This window comes from Protobothrops mucrosquamatus, unplaced genomic scaffold, assembly GCF_001527695.2.
Source record: "Protobothrops mucrosquamatus isolate PMUCROS unplaced genomic scaffold, P.Mucros_1.0 scaffold1014, whole genome shotgun sequence".
In the NCBI taxonomy this organism is placed as follows: domain Eukaryota; kingdom Metazoa; phylum Chordata; class Lepidosauria; order Squamata; family Viperidae; genus Protobothrops; species Protobothrops mucrosquamatus.
Window position 1 is genome coordinate 265,226 of NW_015387250.1, and position 26,376 is coordinate 291,601.

At 36.8% G+C, this 26,376-nt stretch overlaps 2 protein-coding genes across 2 annotated transcripts in view; one reads left to right on the forward strand and one right to left on the reverse strand.

Moving 5' to 3' along the window:
• SLC38A6 (solute carrier family 38 member 6) overlaps positions 1-15,126 on the reverse strand; it is a 49,551-nt gene extending 34,425 nt beyond the window's left edge. The window contains exons 1-5 of the mRNA XM_015819895.1: positions 14,943-15,126; positions 13,437-13,567; positions 11,924-11,997; positions 7,421-7,473; positions 6,822-6,861 (exon numbers count right to left, since the gene is read on the reverse strand). Of these exons, the coding sequence (XP_015675381.1) occupies positions 6,822-6,861; positions 7,421-7,473; positions 11,924-11,997; positions 13,437-13,567; positions 14,943-15,044 (400 nt within the window). The 5' untranslated portion in view covers positions 15,045-15,126. The remainder of the gene's footprint in view (positions 1-6,821; positions 6,862-7,420; positions 7,474-11,923; positions 11,998-13,436; positions 13,568-14,942) is intronic.
• Positions 15,127-15,237: 111 nt separating this feature from the next.
• TRMT5 (tRNA methyltransferase 5) lies at positions 15,238-25,966 on the forward strand. Its single transcript, XM_015819896.1, has 5 exons — positions 15,238-15,302; positions 18,818-19,455; positions 21,448-21,575; positions 23,687-24,332; positions 24,752-25,966. Exons 1-5 carry the CDS (start codon positions 15,298-15,300, stop codon positions 24,826-24,828), a joined length of 1,494 nt encoding a protein of 497 aa, XP_015675382.1. The 5' UTR covers positions 15,238-15,297; the 3' UTR covers positions 24,829-25,966.
• Positions 25,967-26,376: the final 410 nt, after the last annotated feature.

A 26,376-nucleotide genomic window follows, 5' to 3' on the forward strand; every position in this document is an offset into this window, starting at 1 on the left:
AAACCAAGGGGATGGTCGAGATCCACGTCGGGTCAGAGGCCGCAAAGGCGCGACTCGGTCCAATGCTGCGGCGGCAGTTGTCTCCCATGCCGCCGCCTGATTTTCCGCCGAGTCGTGGACCAGATCCTCCGGATATGGCCCAAGCTCCATCAGGAACCTCTCAGGGTCCATCAGTCGCCTGGGACGGAACCATCTAGGCAATGCCCAAAGGCACAAAAATTTTGGAACTTATTAAAGAAATGGCTGGAAGAAATTTTGCTAATGGATATAGAGGCCAAACCGGAATTTTTTTTATTGGGAATTATAGAAAGAAAATATAAGAAAGACACAAATTATTTACTACTGCACATAGTAACAGCGGCATGAATAGCCTTTGCTCAAAAATGGAAAGAGAAAGATACTCCAACCGAAGAGGAAATATTACTGAAAATTTTCAATTGCGCTGAAATGGATAGACTTACATTGGAACTCAAGGATAAAAGTGAAACTAAGTACTACAAAATCTGGGAACAATTTTATGATTGGATAGACAATAAAAGGGTAGCCAAGACAAATGTATAGTGTTAGAATAAAATATAGATTATAGACAAATGTATATTTAAAAGATAAATAGATAGATAGATAGATAGATAGATAGATAACAAAGAGAAGGACGAGGGGGGACATGATAGCAGTGTTCCAATATCTCAGGGGCGGGAGTCAAGCTATTTTTCAAAGCGCCTGAAGGCAGGACAAGGAGCAACGGGTGGAAACTAACCAAGGAGAGAAGCAACCTAGAACTAAGGAGAAACTTCCTGTCAGTTAGAACAATTAACCAGTGGAACAACCTGCCTCCAGAAGCGGTGAATGTGCCAACACTGGATGTTTTTAAGAAGAAACTGGACAGCCATTTGTCCAAAATGGTATAGGGTTTCCTGCCTGAGCAGGGGGTTGGACTAGATGACCTCCAAGGTCCCTCCCAACGTTATCATCATTATTATATACAGAAATAAGGGAAAAGTGTAAATATTATATTATAAATAGTGAGCAAAGCTCAAGAACTATATGTCTATATGAGTACTAATACTACTGTAAAATGTTGGAAGATGTATGGGACCAGTGACATCATATCTATGTCCAATGTGTTTTTAATTTTGTATTATTAATAAAAAAATATTTAAAAAAAAGAACTTGCCACAATTTGTGTAATCCATGAAGGAGGGGAATAGTAAATACATAGGAGAAAACATAAACTAAAACCGAGTGAAGTCAAATATTCATTTTGGACTTCAAAAGAAGATTTCACTAAACTCAGAACAACGATAAACAAAATCCATAATACAGAAGCTAATGGAAAAGAGAGAGTTTCTAAAAATGAAGTTAGATAATGGCAACTACAAATGGAAGGAATAAATGGAAGACAGAAGAAGCTAATATGACTGTGGAAAAAGCTTGATCAAAATCAGAAAACAAAGCAGCAAAAAAGGAGATATAGGAGGCTGAAAGAGAGACAAGTCACAAACTAAGAATAGCCTGGAAGAGTAGAAGAGAATCAGCAAAGTTCATGTTTAGAACCACTAAGGCCTGCAAAACATGCTAAGAACAGCAAAAAAAATTTCTTTTTGCTGATATGTACAAAAAAAGGAACAAAAAAGAAGTTAAATATAACTCAGCAGTGTGATGTGGTTGCAAAAATATAATTACAGGCTGCATTAACAAAAGCATGGATCCAAGTTATAGGATATAACAATTTTATCATGTATTGGTCAAATCTGTGCACCGTTCTTTCAGAAGCATTCAGACAAACTAGAACAGGTTTAAAGAAGGGCAATGAGGATGGTCAGGGGATTAAAAGAACTGGGATTGCTTAGTCTTGACAAGAGAAGATGAGGGAATATAGGGGAGCATTCTTCAAATACCTGAAAGAATATTAGGCACAACGTGATTCAGATCTGCTCTCTGCTGTGCCAGAATTTGAGACACAAAATAATGATCCAATGCGACAAGAAGGGAAATTCCAACCAAATATTAGAAAAAAAAAAGTAGGAGATGACCAGGCTGAGCCCAAGGGAGGAGTCAAGCATGTTATTAATCTTGAGTCCCTTCATGCCCACAAGAGATTTAAGTCCAGTCCACCTTGAATTTCGTTAACTCTTATCCACCACCAATTTGCTTTGACTGTTAATTGTTCAGGAGGAGAAAGACCAAGTTTGTTATCAGAGTAAGGATCAGAATTATGTCAATTACATTCATTCATCTTCACTACAGAAATTGTAATCTAGATTTCATTGGTGGAGTTTATGCATGTACATAAGAGGAAATATTGCAAAATGACTGGAATCACATAAGTTGGCTTTTTTGTAAATGTATTGGGATCAGTGTTCTTCAACATCTTCATAAATGATCTAGATGAAGGGACAGGAGAGCTCGTCAAATCTGCAGATGATACCAAGTTGGGGGAATTGCTAACACTTTGGAAGACAGAGTCAAGATTCAGAAGGATTTTTACAAATTTGAGCACTGGGTTCTAGCTAACAAGATGCAGTTCAATGGTGAGAAAAGTAACATCCTACATCTATGCAAAATCAAATGCACAGGTGTAAAATATGTGGTACCTGGCCCAATAGTAGTAACTGGGAGAGGTATCCAGGTGTCCTAGTAGATCACAAGGTTAAGTATGAGCCAACAGTGTGCTGCAGCTGCCAAAAAAGTCAATGCAGTCCTAGGCTATATCAACAGAGGGATAAAATCAAGATCACAAGAAATGATAATAGTGCTTTATGCTATACTAGTGAGGCCACATTTAAAATTATGGTCACTATGACAGAAAAAAAGATGCTGGACCCTGAGAGGGCAGAGAAGAGCTACTAAGTTGATAAGAAGTCTGCAGTATAAATCACATGAGGAACAGTTAAGTGAACTAGGTATGTCTGGCCTAACAAAGAAAAGAATTAGGGATGACATAGCTGTTTTCCGGTACATGAGGGGCTTCCACAGAGAGGTGGGGGTTGTTGACTTATTCTCCAAAGCTCCTGAGGACAAGACAAGAAGCAATGGATGGAAGCCTGTTAAAGAGAGCTCTTTTTACTCCATCCTGGAGCTAAAAGAAACTTCCTGACAGTGAGAAATATTAACCAATGGAACAGCTTGCCTCTTGGAGTCATAGTTGTTCTATTGCTGGAGATTTTCAAGGAAAGATTGAGTAGCCACTTGTCCAGGATGGAATAAGAATTCCTGCACTGGGCAGGGGGATGGATTGGAAGACTTCTATGGTCCCTTTCAGTCCTATGATTTTATGATTCTATGATTTTATGTAACAATAGTGAAAACAAATATAAACTTCAGAGGATGCATTACTTCGCCCTCAGTTTGCACAGTGCTGACACACACAAAGCAATTTTTGTTTTTAAAGCTTCACAATCACACAGTCTTGGCTCCAGTTTTCCCTAATTACTCGGTCCACAAATAAAAGATCAATGCCAACATTTCAATTTGGTGACAAAAGGAGGGTATGTGTCAAACACTTAAGGAGTTGTCAGAGAGTTCATGTGATTCTCTTTCTTTACTGAAGTGTTTTCAAGACACCTTTAAAAACATCTGATGTGTGGAAAGAGTGAACTGCATTCCCTCTGACTAGTTGTTCCTACCAATTAGTTTGGTTCATGCTGTTGTGTGGAAGTTTATGAAACAAACTAAGAAAGCACAACATAGAATTTTATTTCAGCAAGTATCCATATGAACATTTTAGACTCTAATACTCCTATTATCAATCATATGGATATTTAATTTGCAAAGTGATTTGCCCTCTCTATGATTGCTCCAATAACTCTATGAGAAAGAGAGTTCTATTCTTTAACACCTATAAAGTTGAACTATATTTACTTTTCTCAACTCACTGATCAAACAAATAAGATTCTCTACCTTAAGATCCTCTTGTAATGCCAAATAAAATCCATGAAGTGGAACCTAGATAGAAATGTTCTTTACATGGACAAACTAACAAACAATCTTGACTCTACAGGATTTGGAATGTTATATCCTTTGCATTGTTCGAAATAATACTCAAAATATTACCAGTTACTTCCCAAATTCAGAAATATCTTTAATTAAATCCTCTACCTTAGTCTACATAATTTATATAAGTTGAATAATGCAGCCTATAACCAAGTTTTTTAAAAATTCTGAACCCCTCCTTAAAATACAATTCTGAAAACATCCTGGACTATTTACTACATTATAAAAAAAATACAACAAGTCTTAATGGTTCCAAATTGTTCAACTAGCAGATGTCAAACTTGCCTCAATAAAAAGAGAGCTGGAAATCCTCAATTTAAAACAGTAAGGTAATTAGCTTTCTGGCCAAACATAGCTTCTGCTGACGGGGTAAGCACTCAAATTAGTCTAAATCTCTCTGTAAACATTCAATAGTTGTGGAAAATACAGAAGGTATTTCAAAGACTAAATCAGGCCGACCTCTACCAAGAAACGGATGTCTCATGGCAGAGATTGGTGATGTTTGCTCTTAAGTGCTTGTTTATTTCATATGCACTTGCAATTATGTACTGTGGAGAGAAAAAAAAACTCTACTTCCAATTTTCATCAGCGTTTGTCTAATTTTTGGGACTAGCCTTTTAAAAAATGTGTTACATGAAAAAAAATGTTTTTTAAGAACTGAGGAGTTAGATGATCCATTTCAATATTACTCCACACCATGCTTTGTTGGTCTCCTAGTCTTAGTATTTAAATGAAGTATTTTAAATCTACAATGTTAATTAATTCCAATGTTCCTCTTCTCTTCTCCTATTCTAACTTATCATATAAATCATAAAACTTACCAAATTTTGTCTTCCCCCAAAAAATGTATGCCATTCTAATAGCAAAGAGGATAAGCAAAAAGTCAATATCCTTCAATTTACAAAAGCTTTTCCTGTTATCCTAAGGTCAATTTTCTTTGTCTGCACAATCTGGCAAAGTTTATCTGCATGGACAAGATCAAAAAATCAAGATGGTGGACACAATGCAACTGAAGCCCCACCTATATTATTGGCATATTGGCAAAGCAATAAAGTCTGTTCTGCATTATTTTTATACAGAACAAAAGAAGAGAAGACTTTAGTCATAAAGTAAGCCAGTGTTTCTCAACCTGGGTAACTTTAACAAGTGTGAACTTCAACTCCCAGAATTTCCTAGCAGCTGCCTGACAAGGCAGCACTCAGTTTGTCAAGATGGAATATGATCTGCCTTCAAACTTGTTCATGTCCTTCCGCCCCAGCCCCCCACTCTCCCCAGGGATTATGACCCATCGTTTTCAGAATAATTAACTCAGAGCAAAGTTTCTAAAAACATTCTGCAATTGTGGACTAATTTGTTTGGAAATTATAAGGACCATCAGTTAAATAAATGCCCTTCCCCAACACTTTTTGTGAGAGACATTTATGAGAATGCTTTTTCTAATGTATGAGATAATATTGATAGCTGAAATTGTATATGCCTTCCTATCACATCCATTTTAAAGGCCTTTTTGAACTAAAATGTTAACACAAAATTAAATATTTATTTGATGCACCCCATGCCATAAACCAACGGCTCCCAACCTTTTCTATATCCCGCACCCTAGAACGCTTCTGATATATTCTCGCACCCCTTACAAAAGTTCGAAACAACAGCAACGAAATATGCATATGCACTATAATTTTGAAAACCCAAGTTTTCGCACCCCCTGGAATATCGTCTCATACCCCAGGGGGTGCAAGCACCCCCAGTTGGGAACCCCTGCCATTTACTAATATCTTTTATGAAAAACTTTCTGATCGAAGTTATTTTTTCAATACAATCTCTGAATACTAAACTTTTTAGACCAGAAATTGGACAACTCACTAGTGATGGACACAAAGAGGAAGAAGCTGGTAGTAAGTAGGCTCTGAATGCTAATTATGGGGATACTACCTGATAGATCTCTGTAGGCTGGCAAAGGTTCATAGTTTGAGAATCCCTGGCTTAGAGGTCTATTGAAACCAGCTTGATTCTCTGAAGCATATTTAGATTTAAAAAGCTATCATTCATTCCTCTTCTTGTTCGATAGTTCTAATTAGTCCATTTTATTTTCTTTTTTTAAAAAAGAGGAATTTACTTTAGCCCTTTCACCTCATGTGATTACTGAACAAACATCACACACAGCAAGAGATCTATTAAATAGCTGATACATCTTCAAATATTCTTATATATGAGCACAAGCTTCCTCTCCCAACCTCCCATTACAAATCTGTCAGCTTTGTAATGGTTTCCGCAGACCTGCCAGCTGAAACCAGCTTCATTTCAAGTAAAACACTGAAGTCCATAATTATGCAGGAGCAAATTAGTATGCCGAACTTTCTACGCTTCCTTGCACATACATATTTACAAGAACATCTGCAGGACATTTTACATGAGAAAGGCCAAAGGGGACAGACTATGCCACTTCCTTTTCCTTTAGAAAACACCAGTAGGATGTAAATATATTTGCAGTCATAAGTATGAATGTAGCAATCTATTTTCATTGAATTACCAAAACTTTTAATGTTTTCAAACATTATTTGAAATATAAAGTTAATGAAATAAAAGTAAGGTCTAATTTTCATATTCCAAGTAATTGTTCTACAGTTTGAATTGTAATATAAATGAAATAAACATAAGATTTAATTTTCATATTCCAAGTAATTGTTCTACAGTTCAAATTGGAAATATGCTAAATAGAGCTACTACTGCTTTATCATTTATATATATTATATAACTGCATTAAGGTTTAATGTACATTCTCTCTGAAGGACATTCAGCATTTTAATGTCTGGAAGGGTTTTCCTTACCTCCCATGTTCTGTATAATGATTGTACTGGCCACAATAACCTGCCAAAAAAGTAGATTAGTTTAAGAAAAAAAGAAACATTCCCTGCTGGATGTAAATCATGTGTTTAAAAACTCATAAGAAATTGCCGAACTAAGAAATAAGGTAGATACAGCATGGATTTTTAAATTTATTTTACAACTATAATTTAAAAAATGGAAGGATAAATCAAGATGATTTTTAAAATATTGTATAACTATGATCAGAAGAATAACTGCTATAGATTTATATATTTTACATCCACTAGAATGAAAGAGATATTTGCATGCACTACTAATGACAATTTTCAATTTTCTTTCATGCTGAACAAGTCACTAACAATCTCTATAATTATATGGGAAAGTGATGTAAGAAAATTTTATTCTTTCTAAGGGTGAAAGTACAAAAACAGGGGAGGGTTGGGGGAGTCATAAACAAAGACATTTCTTCTCTTACATGTACAAAATTCCATGTAAATAGAGGAGCTTTGTAGAACTCTAGAGTATGCTCTAGTGTAATAAAACTTTATCTTTGTTTTCTTGGATTTCAGCATATTAATTGCAAGAGGAGTTTGGAAATTACCTTCCCAGGTGAACCAAAGGCAAAGAGACCAAGGTCTTCATAAGACGTGACAGCTATAAAAAGGGAACAAACAATTCACAATACACATTTAGTGGTAAATTATATATAGTTAAGGGATTCCTACAAAGTATAAACTTTAATTTTCATAGATCTAACTAATATGCTTCTTTTTTAAAAAAACACCACCACCATTGTACCAGACCCGGTGTGTTTTTTCTACTTATTATACATTTGGAACAAATGTATATTTAAAACATGATATTTTATTTATATTTATATTTAACATGATAAAAGACCACTGCTTTGCATGTAGACTACCTTATATCAATATATCACTTCACAACCATTATTAAAGTCATATCAATATTCAGTCATTAACAATGATACCTTTATTATTAAATAATAACATCTGCCTATTCCAAGTTCTTCGGAAGGACTCAATAGGTGATCAAAAATGCCAAATTCAGTTTAAACATCTCATTGGGTGATCAACTATAATAATAATAATAATAATAATAATAATAATAATAATAATAATAATAATAATAATAATAATAATAGTAATGTTTTTCATCCTTTCTATATCCAAGCAAGATATATAACAAATTCCCAAATAAAAAATAGTGTACCATTCTATTTACTCATATTGTAATTTTTTGGGGGGGAAAATCTGGGAAATGATCTGAGAAAAAGATTTTGGTAAGTATACCATATGAAGAAAATTCCAATTTTTGCTAACTTAGAATGTTAGGAGCTATATTTGTGAGTTTTTTCAATGCAAAATAGAGTTTTATAAAATTTGTGTGTGTGTGTATTTTGTGAAGCTAACAGCCATTTTATTGACCATTTCATTTATTCCAGAAAAAGGAACCCTTTTGCCAAATTAATTTTTTTATGCCACACCGAATCACTTCTTATGTGATGGACAGTCATATGAATATAATTAACAAATAAATAATATTTTTTTTTGTTTTTTAGAAAAATGGTTAAAATGTTCAGAACTTTACATCTTGGGTACAAATCTTTGAGAATGTATTGCAGAGATAGCCTTTTCAATGTAAAACTGCTACTATTTTTTGTCAATTTTTTTCTTGTATTGTCGCCTGTTAGGTATCCTCAGAAGCAAATAAATCAGAAGTAAATCTTCTGGCATCCATCGGGGCTTGTTCCCAAGTTTAGCATGCTCAATACTGCAAAATCAAGGAAATAAATATATGGGATTTAATATGTCTATTTTTTATCCAAGAGGCCTATTTCACAGACAATTTTTATCAGCCTCCACTATTTGCTGGGTTTTACTTCTAAAAGCATTCTCAGACTGATCCACCAGACACAGTTAAGCTGTGATAGCTTTCATCATGATTGTTTTACTGCTGCTTTTATTGATTAGCTATAATTTTAAAATGTGTTTATTGTACATTAACTGCAGGCTTACTTTACTAAATATTGCAGAGGGAAATATTTACTGAAAAGCAATTGATTGAATAAATAATAATTTACACATAACAATAGGATCTTACCTCTTGAATATATAAAAGTGCAGATCAAATGGAGAATAGGAGGAACAGCCTTTGAGAAGAACCAAGGAAAGTTGACTAGTCAGAGATAGCTACAGAGAACCAGAAGTATGACGAAGAGAAGAAAACCCAACATGAAAAAAAATCTGTTCCACAAAAAGTAAAGGCACAGAAGTCCAGAAATTAAAATTGAAACAGGAAAGAACAGTATGATAAGATAGCCAGTAACAACTGGGAAAGCTGAATGGGTGAGTTGCAACCATAAAATAATAAAAAAAGCTGAAATAATCCCAGACTGTTTTATCTCTCCTATCACTGACACAGGGATAGGTAAAATAAAAGAAAAGGACTTGGGTGAAGAAAAGCTAAGTTCAAAATGTCATCCAAACTTAACCAGTGGCTTGGTATGACTGTGAGTTTTGATGTTTTTAAGCTATGCTTGTTGTCATGGCAGTTGTGATAATTACCCTCCAACATTGGGAGATGAGAGCAGAAAAGGATATCGTGGGATAGTTTGTACATTCTATTGAATCACCTTTCTTTGGTATTGGTATGAAGATTAGCCGCTTCCAGTTTATTGGTCACTCTGTTGTTTACCAATTTCCTGTCATAGGTTGGTTAGAACCTTTAAGGATTCTTCTTCTGTTGCTTACTATTTTTTCATAAATGTTCCACAAATTCCTCTAGCCTTCTGATTTCATAATAATCAGAGTGCTGATTAACTTAATCTTCAAGAACTATGGTAGAGGTTCTTGTAAATAAGCAGTATCTTTTATTTCTACACTGAGATCTCTATTGTACAGTATTTCAGTATACTTCCATCTAATTTAAATCAGTTAGTGTGTGTCCATTTGAAACTTTTAGCATACCAATTTGAGATGGCTGTCCTCCTGAGTTTAGAGATAGTTTGTAAACAATTGTCATGTTTCTCTGTTTTTCTCTTTGATATTTTTATAGATGTTGAAAAACTGCTTCTTGTCTTTTCTAACAACTTTTCTGATGCAGTATTCTTCATTAAATTCCTTCTTGAGAGTTTTTTGTCTTTCTTGGCTTTGGATTCATCTCTTCTGATATCTAGTTTGTTTTCTTCTGATTATGAACTTTAGAAATCTTTTTTCATAGTCTTCTTTAACAACTTCCTTTATTTCATTGCAGTTTCTCTGGTACTTTCTCAGTGAGATTCAGGACTTCCTAGCGATTCCATATTTTGTAGCTTATGCACATGGAAGCATATGGAAACCTGTTTTTGCTCTAGCTTGATTTACAGGGGTAGTCAACCTTGGCTCTTTTATGACTTGTGGACTTCAACTCCCAGAATGGCTGGCTCAGGAATTCTGGGAGTTGAAGTCCACGAGTCATAAAAGAGCCAAGGTTGACTACCCCTGATAGAACTTGCCCACGAGCAGTTCATGATCTATTCTATAATCAGCCTCACACAATTTGTTTGCTAACATACCTGAGTTTTTCCACCTCCTTGTACCAATAACATATCCAGTTTAATTTCTGTATGCTCCATCTGGCAATGTTCACTACAGGGGTCACTTTGAAGAACATGTTATCAATGAAGAAATATTTGGATGGACAGAAACTGATTGTCATTCTTAACTTCTGTTTTCTAGGCCATACAATCCAACTTTATTTTCCTGCCCACAATTTCCAACTTTGGTAGTACTATTACTAACTACAACATGGCACGTCTTGTTTGAATGTTCTGCTGCATCAGTGGTTAGGCATAAACATGGATAACCATCATATTAAATTATCATACCCATCCTATTGGATAACTAGTCCAAAATGTGTAATCAATATTATCAGCTCATTAACTGCATTGTACCCAGATATTTTCTTTGCTATGTACAGTATATAGCAAATACTGTAACTGAAAACAACTGTTTATTTTTGTGTCCTGAATAAATAACAATATGACCTTTTGACTGAAAGTGTCAAAATTCTATCCATTTTAATTCGTTGATGCATAAGTTACCACGTATAGCTGATTCATTTCAGTTTTTAACTTTGTTGAGCTTTCATGCTTCTTACATTCAACATTCCTATTTCATTTTGTCTTTGCAACTTCAGATTTTCTTTTCTTGTATGTCAACATCATCCAATAAATATCCAGAAGGCTTTAATGTAGCTTGTCATAAACACATTATTTTATTTCGAAAGATCCTTCACTCTTCTTCAGCAGCACTGAATGCCACTTGATGGGGGGGGAGCTATCACTCGGTACTAAGTAGCAAGTAACATTTGTACTTCTGATTATTACCTGTCCCCCCCAAAATATACACAAGCACAGATTTCGGATGGGCTTCTAGTAGAGGCTAATTATAAAACTAGCAAAGACCCAATGAATAATCAGTTAAAGATATATGAAGACAATTTGGAAGGGAATGTCAACTGGCTCAGAGTTCAGATAAAAAGAAAGAGACACTAAAAAAAAGACCTAAGTTTTCTGGGATTTATTCTACTAACATCGCATTCACACTTCCACAAAAGATATGCCCCTCTATGTCTTTTCTTCATATTTATCTCCTGTCAACTACAAAGGTTTGGAGGATGTGGAGAGACCTGGCCCATAGAACTGCCAAGAGTTGGACATGACTGGATAACATGATTATCAACAACTACACAGATATATCCATACAGTTTTCTTGGCAACAATAATGAAGTAATTTGCCTTTTGTGTGTGCTTATGTATGTATGTATATATGTATATGAATATATAGATGTATGTACATATGAATATATATATATATATATATATGCATAGCCAGGTTTTTGCAACAGTGTCACCATCTAAAAAGGCTGCTGACCCTAGTAGTAATTTTATAAGGTTAAAAATTATTTGCCTGCATTGCACAGACTATTCTAGGAATGGGACTAGTAAAATGCAGTTTGCAAAATCTATTTCTATTTTGCCCCCACTAAAGTCTTACGAAGTTTTATACATAGCTCCTTAAAACTCTATAGTTTTTTTACTTACCAGTGTAAATGCACATACTAAGCAACAGAAATATAGAATAAGATGCAAGGGTAGCAACAATTAACAGCAGCATACTAGGACAAAAAGAAAAATAATGAACATCAATGTCATCAATCATTGTTTCCCATTAAAATGGAGAGTTGAGAAGCTACATTTTCCCCCAATTTATTTTCCCCAAATAAATCATAAGACATATTTCCTCGTTTTGTATTTTAAACAGATAGAATATGATGCACATGACTGCTGATTCTTTTTTCCATGTTCTGCTTTTTCTGACTTTTCTCTAATACTGAATTTAGCAACTTTCATGACTCATCCCAATCTAGCAAAAATAACAAACCTTTTATTACAACATACACTTTGGTAACATTTAAAGTATTTTAAATGATTGTATTGTATCTTTGTGATCAGTAGATACCGATGAGCAGAGGAACAATAAATATCAACTATATGTTTGCTCACTAATCATCACAGTATCTGGCTCTGGCTGTATAAACCTTGAACTGCAAAGTAAATCGTAATTCCCAAACCCAAAAAAAAAAATATTTCCAATATGCACCCATCAAAATAAATATTTGTGTTATTTGGACACATAACTGAAAACTGATATGTCAAAACCTGTTTTGTTATATAGGTAATTATAGAACTTTAACTCTGAATATTTTTAGTGAATTAGAATAAGAAGACGGACTTTTCTACATTAAGGCCCCAGATACAATGTTTAGCATTTCTAATTAAAAGGGTGATGGCCTCCTTCAGTCACATAGAAGAGTACTTGTGCTAGCACTGCCAAATCAGACTGGACTGGGTTTATTCATTACACTAAAATATAATTTGATTGATTTGCTACTATTGCAGGGGAAAAGTTATGATTACTAGATATATCTGCAAGGCTGAATTGGCTCATTCAATAAACCATATTTGAATAATGTGAATACAATACTATATTCTGTTGCAGAATACAGGCCTTCTGATAAAATAAATCCCTACCAATTCAGACAGCAGGTAAGAGATTTATTTCATTGTACTGATTTAATTATTTTCCATTCTATATACATAGGAAAATAGAACGCTACTTTATCTGTATCAGAACATCTTGCTCAGTATTGTCTGCAATGACAAGCTCTCTGGAGTTAGATACGTCTTTCCTATCTCTGCCTATAGATGCTGAGGACTGAACCTCATGGAAAGCATCACAATGCAACTTTCTCCACACTATTTTCTTCTGATTTTGTACAGACATCAAAAATGACATTTATTTATTAAAATTAAATGCCTGAAATCATAATTAGTAATTTCCAATAGTATACCAATAGAGACTGAGTTAAAGAGAGGAGGGATCTGGAATTCAACATTCTCTCGACCTGCTTGTTCAGTTTTAGTTACTTTTATTCTTAAAATAATCAGTTTTACTTAAGTTTTTAAAAAATCCCAACTTTTAAAGTAAACATAAATATAGACCACAATAAAGTTTTCAAACTACTCAAAAATAGAACTGATAATAAAAACATACCTAAATCCAATGATTCCTGTCTTGGACATGACATATGCCAAACCAAGAATCCCACTTCCCATGATAGCATTCATTAAGTTAAACACAGAAAAGCCAAAGGAGGTGCCAGTTGATACATGATTCAAGGATGCCTGCAAATGTTAGAACCAAATGCATTGTTACATTCAAATCTCTTAATTAGTTTTTCAAGGCCAAACCAAGTATGAAAGAAACCAATTAATTCACAGGCAGAGATTCATCTGAAATCATGTGTTTGACATACAAATATTTTGCTACAGTTGTTCTAATGGGAGCTGATTTAAAATATGCATTTATATTAAACATACCCTGAAGATTCAAAATAGCTAATAAGAGTTTTGAATGAAATAATTCCAAAAAGTCTATACATTTGGGATATTCATGGAGCAAATCTTTGTTGCAAAAGGTATGTCTACTATTACCATTGGTGTACAAGAATATCTACCCATTCTATAGATTGTACAGGCTTGGAAAGTTCTAGGACTCATAACACATAACCCATTTGGACAGGTGGACATTTGGAAAATTATAAAGGGTGGGGAGGATCTCTGTTGCATGATATGCTTCTCTAGGGTAACAGGGCACTTCCAGTGAGGCTTTAAGAAGCTGTGAAATATATGTTTGGTGGCAAACAAGGGATGTTATTTTTTTCTCTATAAGATTGTAAGTTTTCCAATGCCTCAATTTTTTAAAAATGTCTTTAAATCAATCTTGATTTCTGGCACCTTCTTGGAAAAATCCATTTTGCTTAATGTTTTCAGAAGTGATTTGCCACTGCCTTCTTCTTAGGGCCAAGAGAGAGCAAACTAGCCCAACGACCTCCAGCTGTCTTCATGACTAAACAGGACTTGAACTCAATCTCCCCATTTCTAACCTGATGCCTTTTCTATCAACTGGCTTGCCTAGATTAAACGTTTTCAATTGGGGGGACCACTAGAACTGTAGTCCAACACATTTGAAAGGGAGCTTACTGTGAAGACTTAGGGGCAAAGAGGCTTGAGGCAATGAGGTAGTGTGACTTCACATACGAACCAGGTCACATAATTAATGGCAATCATATGACTTCTTCACCCTGACTCACCCTGGATGTTTTTCATCTTGTGTTCAAACACATGCTTTTAGCTGTGTCTGTACATTTCTAGAAGTTAAGCTTGGTAAAACTTAATCCTTGTTTCTAATGGTTCAGCATTGTTGTGCACACCCAGCCGATTTGGTTCAGCGGGGGAATTTTGGACCTCCCAAAATTCCCCCGGCTAGGACTTTAGGAATTGGGGTCCGCACATCTTAGAAATGAAAAGGTTGCAAACACTGGGATAGCCCGTGGCTCGGAGCATTAAGCGAACCCAGAAAATGAGTTAATTCAGGAACTGGGTCAAAGTGCGGTTCTTGCACTTTCAGACAGCGAGAGAGGGAGAAAGAGAAAGCCTGCAGGGCTGACTGCGAAAGCCGCGTCCCCGCACCCCGAGAGCCCCCAAGCAAGACACGCACCGTGTCCGGGGGCGAGAGGAGCGGGGCTCCATCTTCCAGGTCCTGAGCTGACAAATACCACCCGGGCTCGGAATTGACTGTGCAGACTCGCGGCTGCTCCATGGTGCGCTGGGCGAGCAAAGGCTGCAACAACCGCAGCCACTGCCGCTTCTCAGTCAGCCGATCCTTACGATCGATCGGCCGGGCAAGCTAGGAGAAGGCGGCGCTCGGCTCTACCCAGAGCGAGTCTGTGGGCGGGGAAGGCCGGGCCGCACCGCCCCCTTCCGCCCTTGGCCGCGGCGACGGGTGATGATGAGGCCGGGAAGGCCGGGCTGCTCTGGGGGAAGGAGCGAAGGGAACGCGGCGCCAGGCCGGCATGAGGTGAGGTCGGGAGAAGCGGGAAGGGCCTCTTTCTGTGCCCTCGTTTCAATAGGGGGCACGAGAGGGGGGGTCCTGGGGTCTTGGGTACTCCCCTACGAGGAACCCACGTCGAGCTCTCTTCTGCAGATTGTCCCTTTCTCTCTTTGGATGGTCGCTTTTCTCCGCAGTAAGGCAGCTGCACGTTGCAGGTGCTGCAAGAGACAGTCCAAACTTGCAGTGTTTCTCAACCTTGACAATTTTAAGGCATGTGGACTTCAACTCCCAGAATTCCACAGCCAGCAATGCTGGCTGTGGAATTCTGGGAGTTGAAGTCCACATGCCTTAAAATTGTCAAGGTTGAGAAACACTGGTCCAAAGGATCAAATTTGGAGGGAGCATTGAAACTAACCCCTACCCGATGGGAGAAATCAGTGGTTAGACCAGTGTTCTTCACACTGGCTTATAATGCATAGAGGGGGCACCAGATTGTAGAAGGCTCTTTGGAAAAGCACTAACCGCCTACCTTGTGAAAAATCTCCACTAACAGAAAACTACACAACCTTCGACTGTAGATAAATAACAAGATTATCCTAATATTCAATAACATTATTATGGCTGGTATGCCTTTTGGTATATTTCATTAAGCCGCCCGAAGTCACCTTATAGGGGAGATGGGTGGCATAATAATTTAATAAATAAAGAAAATAAATATTTTTTTAAAAAAAGATGGTGGCTAGCAACAATACAATAAATGAAAAACAAATTTCAATGTGGTAAAATGTTAAAATGCACATCATATTTGATCCCATGATGTCCATAACATTTTTTTTGAAGACAGCCAAAGTGGTAGCTGGCACCACATCTCATAATAGTGAATCCAAAAGTTTAATAATGGCAACCACTTCTAAAAATGTGGCTAAGAAAACTGCATAGATTTGTTGGGAATCGCCAGGAGTCAAAAGCATGCATAGACACATTAACACAAAGTAATGTATGATGCCAACATAATTTAAGAGCAGTAATTTAAAAATTTGCCAAGATATAAACCAATGATGGCGAACCTTTTAGAGACCGAGTGCCCAAATTGCAACCCAAAACCCACTTATGCATTGTTGGGTGCCGGGTGGGTGTGGCCCATTGGCTGGGTATGGCCATTGGCTGCGGTGGTAAGGGCAGACTGGGTGGGACTAAAAAGTTCAATCAATCAATTCCAACTTTGCAAGATCTTTTTTTTCCCTGCGAGAAGTTGAAATTGACTGATTGATTGAACCTTTTTTTTTTTTGCACACGGAAGCGGAGGCCTAAAGCGAAAAGGTTTTATAAAACCCAGCTGAAGGCCTAGGACTGGGGCGACGGTGCGCGTGCCCACAGAGAGGGCTCTGAGTGCTGCCTCTGGCACCCGTGCCATAGGTTCGCCACCACTGATATAAACAAACTGGACTGGGAAGAACTGATATAGCACAGGTAATCCTCGATTTATGACCACAATTGAGCCTTAATATTTCCATTGCTAGGCAAGACAGTTGTTAAGTGAGTTTTGCCCCATTTTACGACCTTTCTTGCCACAGTTGTTAAGTGCATCGCTGCAGTTGTTAAGTTAGTAACACGATTGTTAAGTGAATCTGGCTTCTCCATTGACTTTGCTTGTCAGAAAGTCACAAAAGGTGATCACATGACCTTGGGACATAGCAACTGTCATAAATATGAACTAGTTGCCCAGCATCTGAATTTTGATCACATGACCTTGGGGATGCTGCAATGGTCATAAGTGTGAAAAGCGGTCATAAGTCAATTTTTTCAGTGCCATTCTAACTTTGGTCACTAAACAAGTGGTTTAGTGGACTAACTCCACTTTATAGTATTCTATGCTGTAGATAAGTTATAGTTTGTCTGATTTCAGGTATACCCACATGTTTTAAGAACTCTAAGTTAGTATGTGATCATGAAACATGGTTATTGAGTTTTTCATTGTCTTTTTTATGCAAGACAACTGGACTATGCTAAGAGCGAGATGAGAAATCTGCAACGGTTTGATCTGCTTTTGGTGCTTCATTTGCAAATTTGTACTATTTGATTATATATGTATATTTAAATGTATTCTGCTTACACTAAGAGAAACTGATCCAGTCTGACATGTATACTAACTTAAATGACCCTAACTGGGATTGGCAACTCTATCTTTAAGTGATGCATTTGTTACGCTGAACATTAAATGACCACTCTGCTTAGCATTGGCAGTTCCAGTTACTGTGATTGAGCAAATCCCACATGGTTATTAGATGAGGATCCACCAGAATCCAAGCCATTACTGGAAAAAGTTAAGGAACTGCCTCTATTTCAACTCCCCTCATTAACCTCTTTTGGCCCTTTGGGTCACTTGCCTACCTGCTGTTGCTACTCCTCCCCACCACAACACATGCCACTACTCTTTATGCCATCATCTTTTGCACCGATGCAGGCGGGGCTTCTCTCGTACCTTTCCCAGGGACCTTATTTGCACCCGGCCAGGGCCTCCTTTCCTGAAAGGGCCCTGAGCCGGGTGCAGACATTTTGCCTAGCACATGAATGGAGGTCCTGGGCAGCACACATGAGAAGCCTTGGTCAGTGTGTGAGAGAAGCTCTGACTGAATTGGTGCAAAAAAAAAGTGGCATAAAGAAGACCCAGCCAGTACAGTAGTGTGCCCAGGTTCGATGGGCCATGTTGCAGGGGTAGCTGGTGGCAGCAAGTAGCCAAAAGTCAGTTGTAAATGTGAGTAGGCCCGTGTTCGCCTGAATTTATTCACGTGACTATGGGGTGCTACAGTGGCCAGAAATTTGAGGACTGGTTATAAGTGTTCATTCAGCATCATTTTAACATCAGTCACTGAACAAATGGATGTTAAGCAAAAACTACATTTATTTTAACTGCAAAATGTTTATGAAGTCAATATGTGCATTTTTTTTTGGTTTGGGTACAGAATGCTTTATTTTTACCTTTTCTTGCCATGCAGTAGATAAACCCAGAAATCCTTTAATAATTGTAATTTTTGAATTACAGAAATTATGACTATTGTGACTATGAGGTCTAGAACAAGATTTTAAACCATCTTTCAAACTTGGTTTAGAAATTTGGCTTGTTCTGAACCTGGTAATCATGATTTGCCACTTTGGATAAAAAAGGAAGAACTATGGCTAGCAGGGAACTTTCAAGAGAATAGAAAGAATATTTTTAGCTCAGTGTAGAACTGTGAGATCCTTGGTGCTCTCTGAGCTTGGTGGTTTTCTTGCAGATGTTTTAGTACCAAACTAGCTAGCATCATCAGTGCTGATGATCTCTGCAAGAAGACCACCAAGCTCAGAGAGCACCAAGGACCCTAAAATAAGTAAGCATAATTAGTAGATCAATCTTCTGTGAAGCTTGTTATTAATCAAATCTTGCATAACCCAAAGTTTGGTTTAGACTTTCTCATATGAATAGTTTATGACTACCGTACAGACATGCAAACTTGTATCTTTTCTCTGAGTAATATCTAAAAAATGAATACTTTTTCCTTTAGATTTTTAAGGCAATTAAAAAGCGTATTCCCTTGCCTCCTGAAAGTGAAGTATTTTGGATCAGAAACGTTCTTTCCAACAGTGTGGATGCTTTGGAACCAGTCTCTGCTTGAACATCTTCCAGGAATTCAGAGACCAAGTTTCTTCACCATGCAGGAGATGGCTGATAAGAAACCTGATCTCAATGGGTTCTTGCCGCATCCCAGAGTACGAGGAATGACCACCCTTGACAAAGCTGCTTTCAAAAATGATGTTATCATCCCAGCTCTTCTAGTTAACAAAGACATAACAAACAATCTGCTGAAGTCTCTTAAAGGAGTACTACTCCAGCGACCGGGTCTCAAGAGAGTCGTTGAAGACCCTGACGATGAAAACAGAAAGTACGTTTTGTTAGACCCACATAAAATATCTGCTGACGGTTCTTTGGGTGAATCTGAACAACAGATCTTAAAAAGCTTTGGTATTAAACCTGAAACAGTCAAGTATAACATGAAACTTACTTACGATAATTTCAAGACAGAAGAAATTCTGAAAGCGGTGCTTCCTGAAGGCCAGGAGATCATCACAGCCTTTAGCAGAATTGGCCATATTGCTCACATGAATCTGAGAAGCCATCAGCTGCCTTATAAACATTTAATTGGTAGGTTGTGGTCAGGAATTACTGTGTAATCCTGTGCATTAAAAAACTGTAGAAACGCTTTTTAATGGTTTCTAAAGAGATAATTGGGCTAATATTTTAAAACTAGATGTGAAAAATCATTTGAGCTTTTCAATGCCTAAAATAAGGTGAGTTGTTTCGTATAGTTTAGCAGCAATAAATCTTTTGTAAAGATGATGTATAACCTAGTGCATAAATTAGCACGATATGTGATACAGAATTTAATTTAAGCAAGGTCAGTTTCAATGGTTTATGTGTTTTTTAAATGAAGAAAAGAAGAAAGTACTTTGTATCAGCTCAGACTGTCAATCTAGCCTTGGCAGTGGCTTTCTAAAATTGGAAGCAGAGGTCTTTTCCCGTCAGCTGCTAACCAATCCTTTTAAATAAAGATGCTGGGGAAATCGAAATTTGTGACCTTCTGCTTGAACAGTATGAGTGCAACTGCTGAGCTGTTACATTCCTGCAGTTGCGTATTCAGGAAAGCAGTAGAATGCAACAGAACCTGGAAGAATAAATGAAATATTCAATTTCCCTGAGTTTAAATATGAAGTCATAGAATTGCGTCTTTTGCTTGACTTTTGGCTATGGTTGAAAGCAACAATGCATCTCTCTCTGTCTGCAATCTTAGGCACGATTGATTTGAGTAAAATATTACCATCAGTTTTGTCATTTTAAAAGCACTGAAAGCAACTGTATTTCTGCATTGTCATGTGGTTCATTCCCTATTTTTCAGCAGCCAGGGAAGGGGTGAGGGAATGGAATGGTGTATGGAATGGCAGAAGTATGGTGTATGGAAGTCACATAGTGTAGTGATTTCATGGCACAGTAAGCTCAGAACGATGATCCCAGCAGCATCCACAGCATGCCAAGCATAAAATCCCCTCCCCATCCCTTCAGAAGGTGCAGATAACCTGAGAGATGGTCTCTGCATAATATAAAATAAAAGCATTAATATGTTTGCGTAAAGTAAAAAAAAAGAGGTAGTGTATTATCAAATTTTGTGAACCATTAAGATTCCTGGGTGGCATGCAACCTTACAAATGGCAGGAGCCAAGATAAAAGATAAAGAATTATATACGTCCAGAGGAAAAGACATTCAAATTAACATGTAAAATCCCCCCTCTCCTCCAAAAGGCTCACCACTTATTCTAAACCAACCTCTGGGGAAAAGCCGGGATTTCAAAGACTTGTACATTGGAGTTCTGCTCTGATGTTTTTACATCCTAATTCTTGTTAATATCCAAAATTGTCAGTTGGCAAAATGCCAGCTTCCTCCTTTCAGCAGTCCCAGTGGCTGTATACTGGCAATAATCACAGGTCTCTGTTCAATGTCTCTCTGTTTTTCCCTTTGATCATTCCAGTCTCACTGTTGTTGGTTGATGTTTGCTATACTGAGTCAAGAATAGTTTGGCAGTTCTTTCTGTGCTATAGACTGAAAGGACAAAAGAGTAGATCCTGTATGGGAAAAGTCCCTCCCCCTTCCCTTTAATGAAATTTTCTGTGGAGTAAATAATATAAATCCTTTGGATAATATAAATTCTTGAATTCAAATGCTTGAATAATTCATTCAAATATTTAAGAGGATATTCAGGTTTTGTTTTATAAAAAAAATTGAGACCAAGGTTCCCATCTTTTTAGCCATTTCTCTTTGTCCATTTTTGCTGCCTTTTTAAAATTGCGTCTTCCTCTCTGATATCTCTTTAAAATAAAGGAATATTGTGTGCCATTTTGCCCCTTAGCCATTCAACAAACTTCCCAAAATGAGGAAAAATGGGTGTTAAATTTTAAGTTTTTTCTGTATAGGGAAGAATATGATGTTAAAAGGTTTCAGAAGCAAGCATTATGGCAGTTCCACAGGAGGATAAGATTACCTTTCTTTGTTAAGAAATGAAGCACTCATTTCATGGAAAAGATTTTCTATGCTTTGCTTACCACTTTTATCTTTGTGGTGTTTTTTGCATATTTGACTTTCAGGACAAGTTATCATTGACAAAAATCAAGGAATAACCTGTGCTGTAAATAAAATCAATATTATAGATAGTATGTATCGAAACTTTGAAATGGAGCTACTAGCTGGAGATGGTGCCAACATGATAACAAAGGTACTGAGACTTTCAATTGTATTTTATCCTAGCAGAAAGAATGCTCTTACCAAGGAGATATAAGCAGAGCAAGAAATAGACATTATTGAATGTTGGACTATGATTTCTTGTCTGCCTCTCAATTCTATAGAGTTTGAAATCTGTGTTTTCAGATATGCTTGTCTAGGCTGAATAAAATTGCAGCTCTGATTAAAAGATTCTAGTAAGAGGAATATAGTTTACCAGTGGTTGAATTTATGTAATGTGCATGCACATACACATGTATAGAGTTAATGAATTCTTGCAAAAACATTTGTTTTAGATTCAGTTTAGGAACTATCTTTTTTTCTTTCTTCAGAATCAAATTGCTTTATTTAGTATTTATTTATTTGGTTTGAATACAGGTAGTCCTCAGGTTATGATCACTATTCAGTGACCATTCAAAGTTACAGTGGTGCTGCACAGGGGAGACCTATGAATAGTCTGTGACCTTGTGAACATTGCAACTTCTTTGCAATTATAGGATTTGCAACCATCCCTTCCAGCTTCCTACAAGCAAAGTCAACGGGGAAGCTGTCAGGGAAAGTTTCAAATCACTCTTGTAAGTCTCTGTTACTACTTTTTCTTCCAAGGAGCCCTGCTACGGTGTACAAGAACCTAGGTATCTCATAGCACCTCTTCACCCACCTGCAGTAGCCCTGCCAGCGTGCCCATTTTCAATAGCACCAACCTCCAGTCCCTGCTGGCCCACCCATAGCACCTTCCTGCCCCAGAGCCTTGCCCACTGGCCTGTTTGCCTTGGACTCTGGTCATGTGAGGGCCTCTCTTAATAAACCACACAGTCTCTGATGCTGGATGCAAAGTCCACACGTGAAGGTCCAGTTACACTGATTTATTGCTACTCATGCCTACGCACAGGAATATTCTTAACTAACAGCACCTGCTTGGAATTAGATAAGGGTCAACAGAATTCAAGGGAGGTTAGACTTAATTCACTATAGTTACCTGGGATTCTTGGCTGATCCCTCTTTTACCTCTGCCCCCAGGTTCTATCAGTCCTTCTCCTACATCTGAGTTACGACTGTAACTGTTACTGTCTGGATTGTTGTTGATAAGCAAGGTAGTCACAGATTGTTACATTTGATAACTACATCACTTAGTGATAAAAATTACAGCCTCAATTGCCATTGGTAACCCGAGGACTACTTGTAAAGCAAATGAGCGAAGTGGATCACTTCAATAAGATTTAGGACTCTGGTATACAAGGCTGATCTTGTATATAGGATTCCTGAAAAGGTGTATGTACTGTATTGTTTTAGTATATTCTCAGTTATCTCAGCTTTTGCCTTCCGAATATATTATAGATATTTCCAACTCCCTGATAGAGACAGTTGATACAAAATTAGTGTAAATGTATGATAAATGTATGTTCTCTTTAAAGATAAGAATTTGTTTAAAATATATATTACCGAAGAAGCTGTAAACCGAACAGTAATATTTAATTTTAAAACAGTGACTGAATTATTTTATTTGTATTTTTTTCTTTTAAGTAAGGCAAAATTTTAAAAAACCATCTTGAACCTCTGAATGGGAAAGACATTGGTGCTTTAGAGTGTAAAACTGTTTTTTTCAACTGATGAAAACTAGATCTCACATTGATATAAAATGCTAGTGTTATAAACCTTATTTGTAGCTATGTAGTTCTAAGGATCTGTCCCTTCTTGCACCATAAATGCTTACAGTTGATATATATAGAGCTATGGGGTTATGTGTCCTGACTCTTTTAATTAATTAATTAATCACTTTTGTATAAACATGGCAACATATTCATTCATTCAATATAAACATCATTGTTGCTCTAGAACTTAGTTACATAACACCCCTTATGTTAGGATGGCTGAAACATAATGATTGGGCCAAAATCATCCAGTGAACTTCCATATTTGAGGATGAATCTTAATTTGGGTCTCTTTATTCCCAATCTGATCTTTTGCAAGGACATGGTTCTCAATTCTTCCATAGCTAGCAAAGGGGAACTCTAATTTTTGGTATAAAATGTAACATTTCATTGCATTTCACTCTTCCTGACCTTTGGCAGCTAACAGTCAGCCTATTCACTTGAACTCTTCTAGGTTAAGGAAAACTATATCTCGTATGAATTTGATTTTTCCAAAGTTTATTGGAATCCTCGCCTCTCTACCGAACATTTGCGGATTGTCAACCTTTTAAAGCCAGGAGACCTTCTTTTTGATGTCTTTGCAGGGGTGGGGCCTTTTGCAATCCCTGCCGCAAAGAAGAACTGCATGGTGTTTGCAAACGACCTCAACCCTGAGTCCTGCAGGTGGCTCCAGCACAACTGTAAATTAAATAAAGTGGACAAAAAAGTCAAAGTCTTCAACCTGGATGGCAGGACTTTCTTGAAAGGGCCAGTGAAAGAAGAACTGGATAAGCATCTCTCTTCAAAGGAATGGAAGAATTCTATACATATCATCATGAATTTGCCAGCCATGGCAATTGAGTTCCTGGATGCCTTCAGGCATCTCCTGAATGGAGAACCAATCAGTGCTGAACTTCCTACAGTGCACTGCCACTGTTTTTCCAAACATGATAACCCTACCCAAGATGTTCAAGAAAGAGTGGAAGCTTTACTGGGAGCTTCCTTGTATAGTCTTTGTTCTGTTAAATGGGTGAGAAATGTGGCACCCAATAAAGAAATGATGTGTGTTAGCTTTCAACTTCCAGCTGAGGTGTTATACAAGCCACTGTCTTCTCTGGCAGGTAAATATTATGCGGGTGAATGGAGGCTTAGTAAAAGTTTGCTACCTGACTCTGATTGAGGATATTTCTTGGGTTGAGATCTAAAGAGCACTGTGCGTCTCTTGTCTCAAATTGACCTGACATATATACTGCATTAATCTATAATCTAGTTAGTCAGCTTGGTTTTGTATGATTTGTAAAAGCCATAAATTGTTAACTTTATTTTTGAGTGCTAAGAGCCAAATCATGTTTTAGTGAAATGGGCAGTTACTGACTGCCATTGTATCTATGTATATGTGGGTTTTGATGCTATGAAAATTTATTTAGCCAAAACCACACAATTAACAGTGCTTAGAGACTATCTGAGAAACATAGGTTGGGATGGAGGGACAGATAGATATACCAGCCATTCAGATCTAATTATCTTAATCATCTTGCAGATGATCCGGGGGAACCTCCATCTAAACGACCATGCCCAAATGAAAATTACACTGAAGAAAATAATCAAACCATCTAGGAGATATGTGGATCATGACTGAATAGAATTTTAATTTCATTTTTCAAGTTGAGGAAAGTACATTGGATCTGCTCTCTGTGTAACAGCAGTTATCTAGTCTTTTCTCAGCGTTGGTAATTGTATGCTCACTGTATGCTTACGAGCTAATTGTATGCTGATTATGTTTCAGTTCTTTTAAATCCTATTATATATGATTAGGGTCAGTTGTCTTATTTAAAGAGCATTAAATTTTGTATTTTTCCATAATTTGTTATATTTTGTGTTTAAGCTTGTGTCCAGTTATTCATCCACCAATGAGAAAGTATAAAATTAAATGGACAAGATGAAATATTTCATTCCAGTCTTGAAGTACCCATACGTAGGGCATTGGATGTCATTGGTCCTGTGATGTCTATGTCCAGCCACAGATCCTGAGCAGCTCCTGAGGAGCTAAGGGAGATGAAGGATAAAGCAATGAAGTATTTGAAATATAGTATAGGTTACAAATGGTGATACAGTGACAGTGGGATGCTGCAAGTATCATAATTGTGAGCCAGTTGCCAAAACCCTGAATCATGATCATATGGCCATGGGACACTACAATGGCCGCAACTTTGAGGACTGTATAAGGCTCCTTGTTCAGCACCATTGTAACTTTGAACAATTGCTGAAAGAATGGTTATTAAACGAGAGCATCTATATTCATAAACTGAGTTTTTCACTTCCTTGTTTATAAAAGCAACTGTGTTTATACACACATATCTGATGATTATATGCTCCTGTTTTAGAGGAAGGAGGAATTCAGGATATGAAATAAAAATATTAGTTTGTAAACTAGGTGTATGTTTCATCTAGAGAGGCCTTCTTGCATTTTGCTTAATTATACTCAAATGCATCTTATATTACAGTTTAAAACACAACCTACCATTTCCTAAATTCATAAAGCAGTTGCTTTGCTGTTTTCAATAACAGCTGATATGTATTTAATTTTGTAACAAAATATGCCCTCTAATGACATACTATCACTCTCAGTTTGTGGAATTCTAAATGTACTTCTGTTCCTGATACTACATAATTATTGAATTCCAATTTGCACATTTAAGCTGGTATGCTTCAAATACATGAAATATTTCCCCAAATTAAATAGTCTTTAAAACGGTATAATCTTGGTTTTTTGTCAATCGATAATTAACATTTCATGTATCATATGGAGTGGACTCTAGTCCATAAAGCTGCTTCTGAAACACAGGTGATATTCTTCCAATAACATAAGAGTTTCCATTGGGGGGGAGGGAATGTCCTAATACAGTTATTTCTTATCCAGTAAACATTAATATAGCTATTGGTTTTATTGCAATAACTACCCAATAATAATCTCTGGAAATAGTAACTAACATCCTCAATGGGGAAAAAAATTAGATAAATTTTGATAATCTTTCAGAATTATTATATTGGGACCTTTAAACTTTTCAAGGTTTAAGGTACATGTTTTAGGGCCATGTAGCAAGCAATTCAGATGTAAAGGGAAACAGATGATTTGGAGTGCATGTTAATATCTGTCAGCCTCCA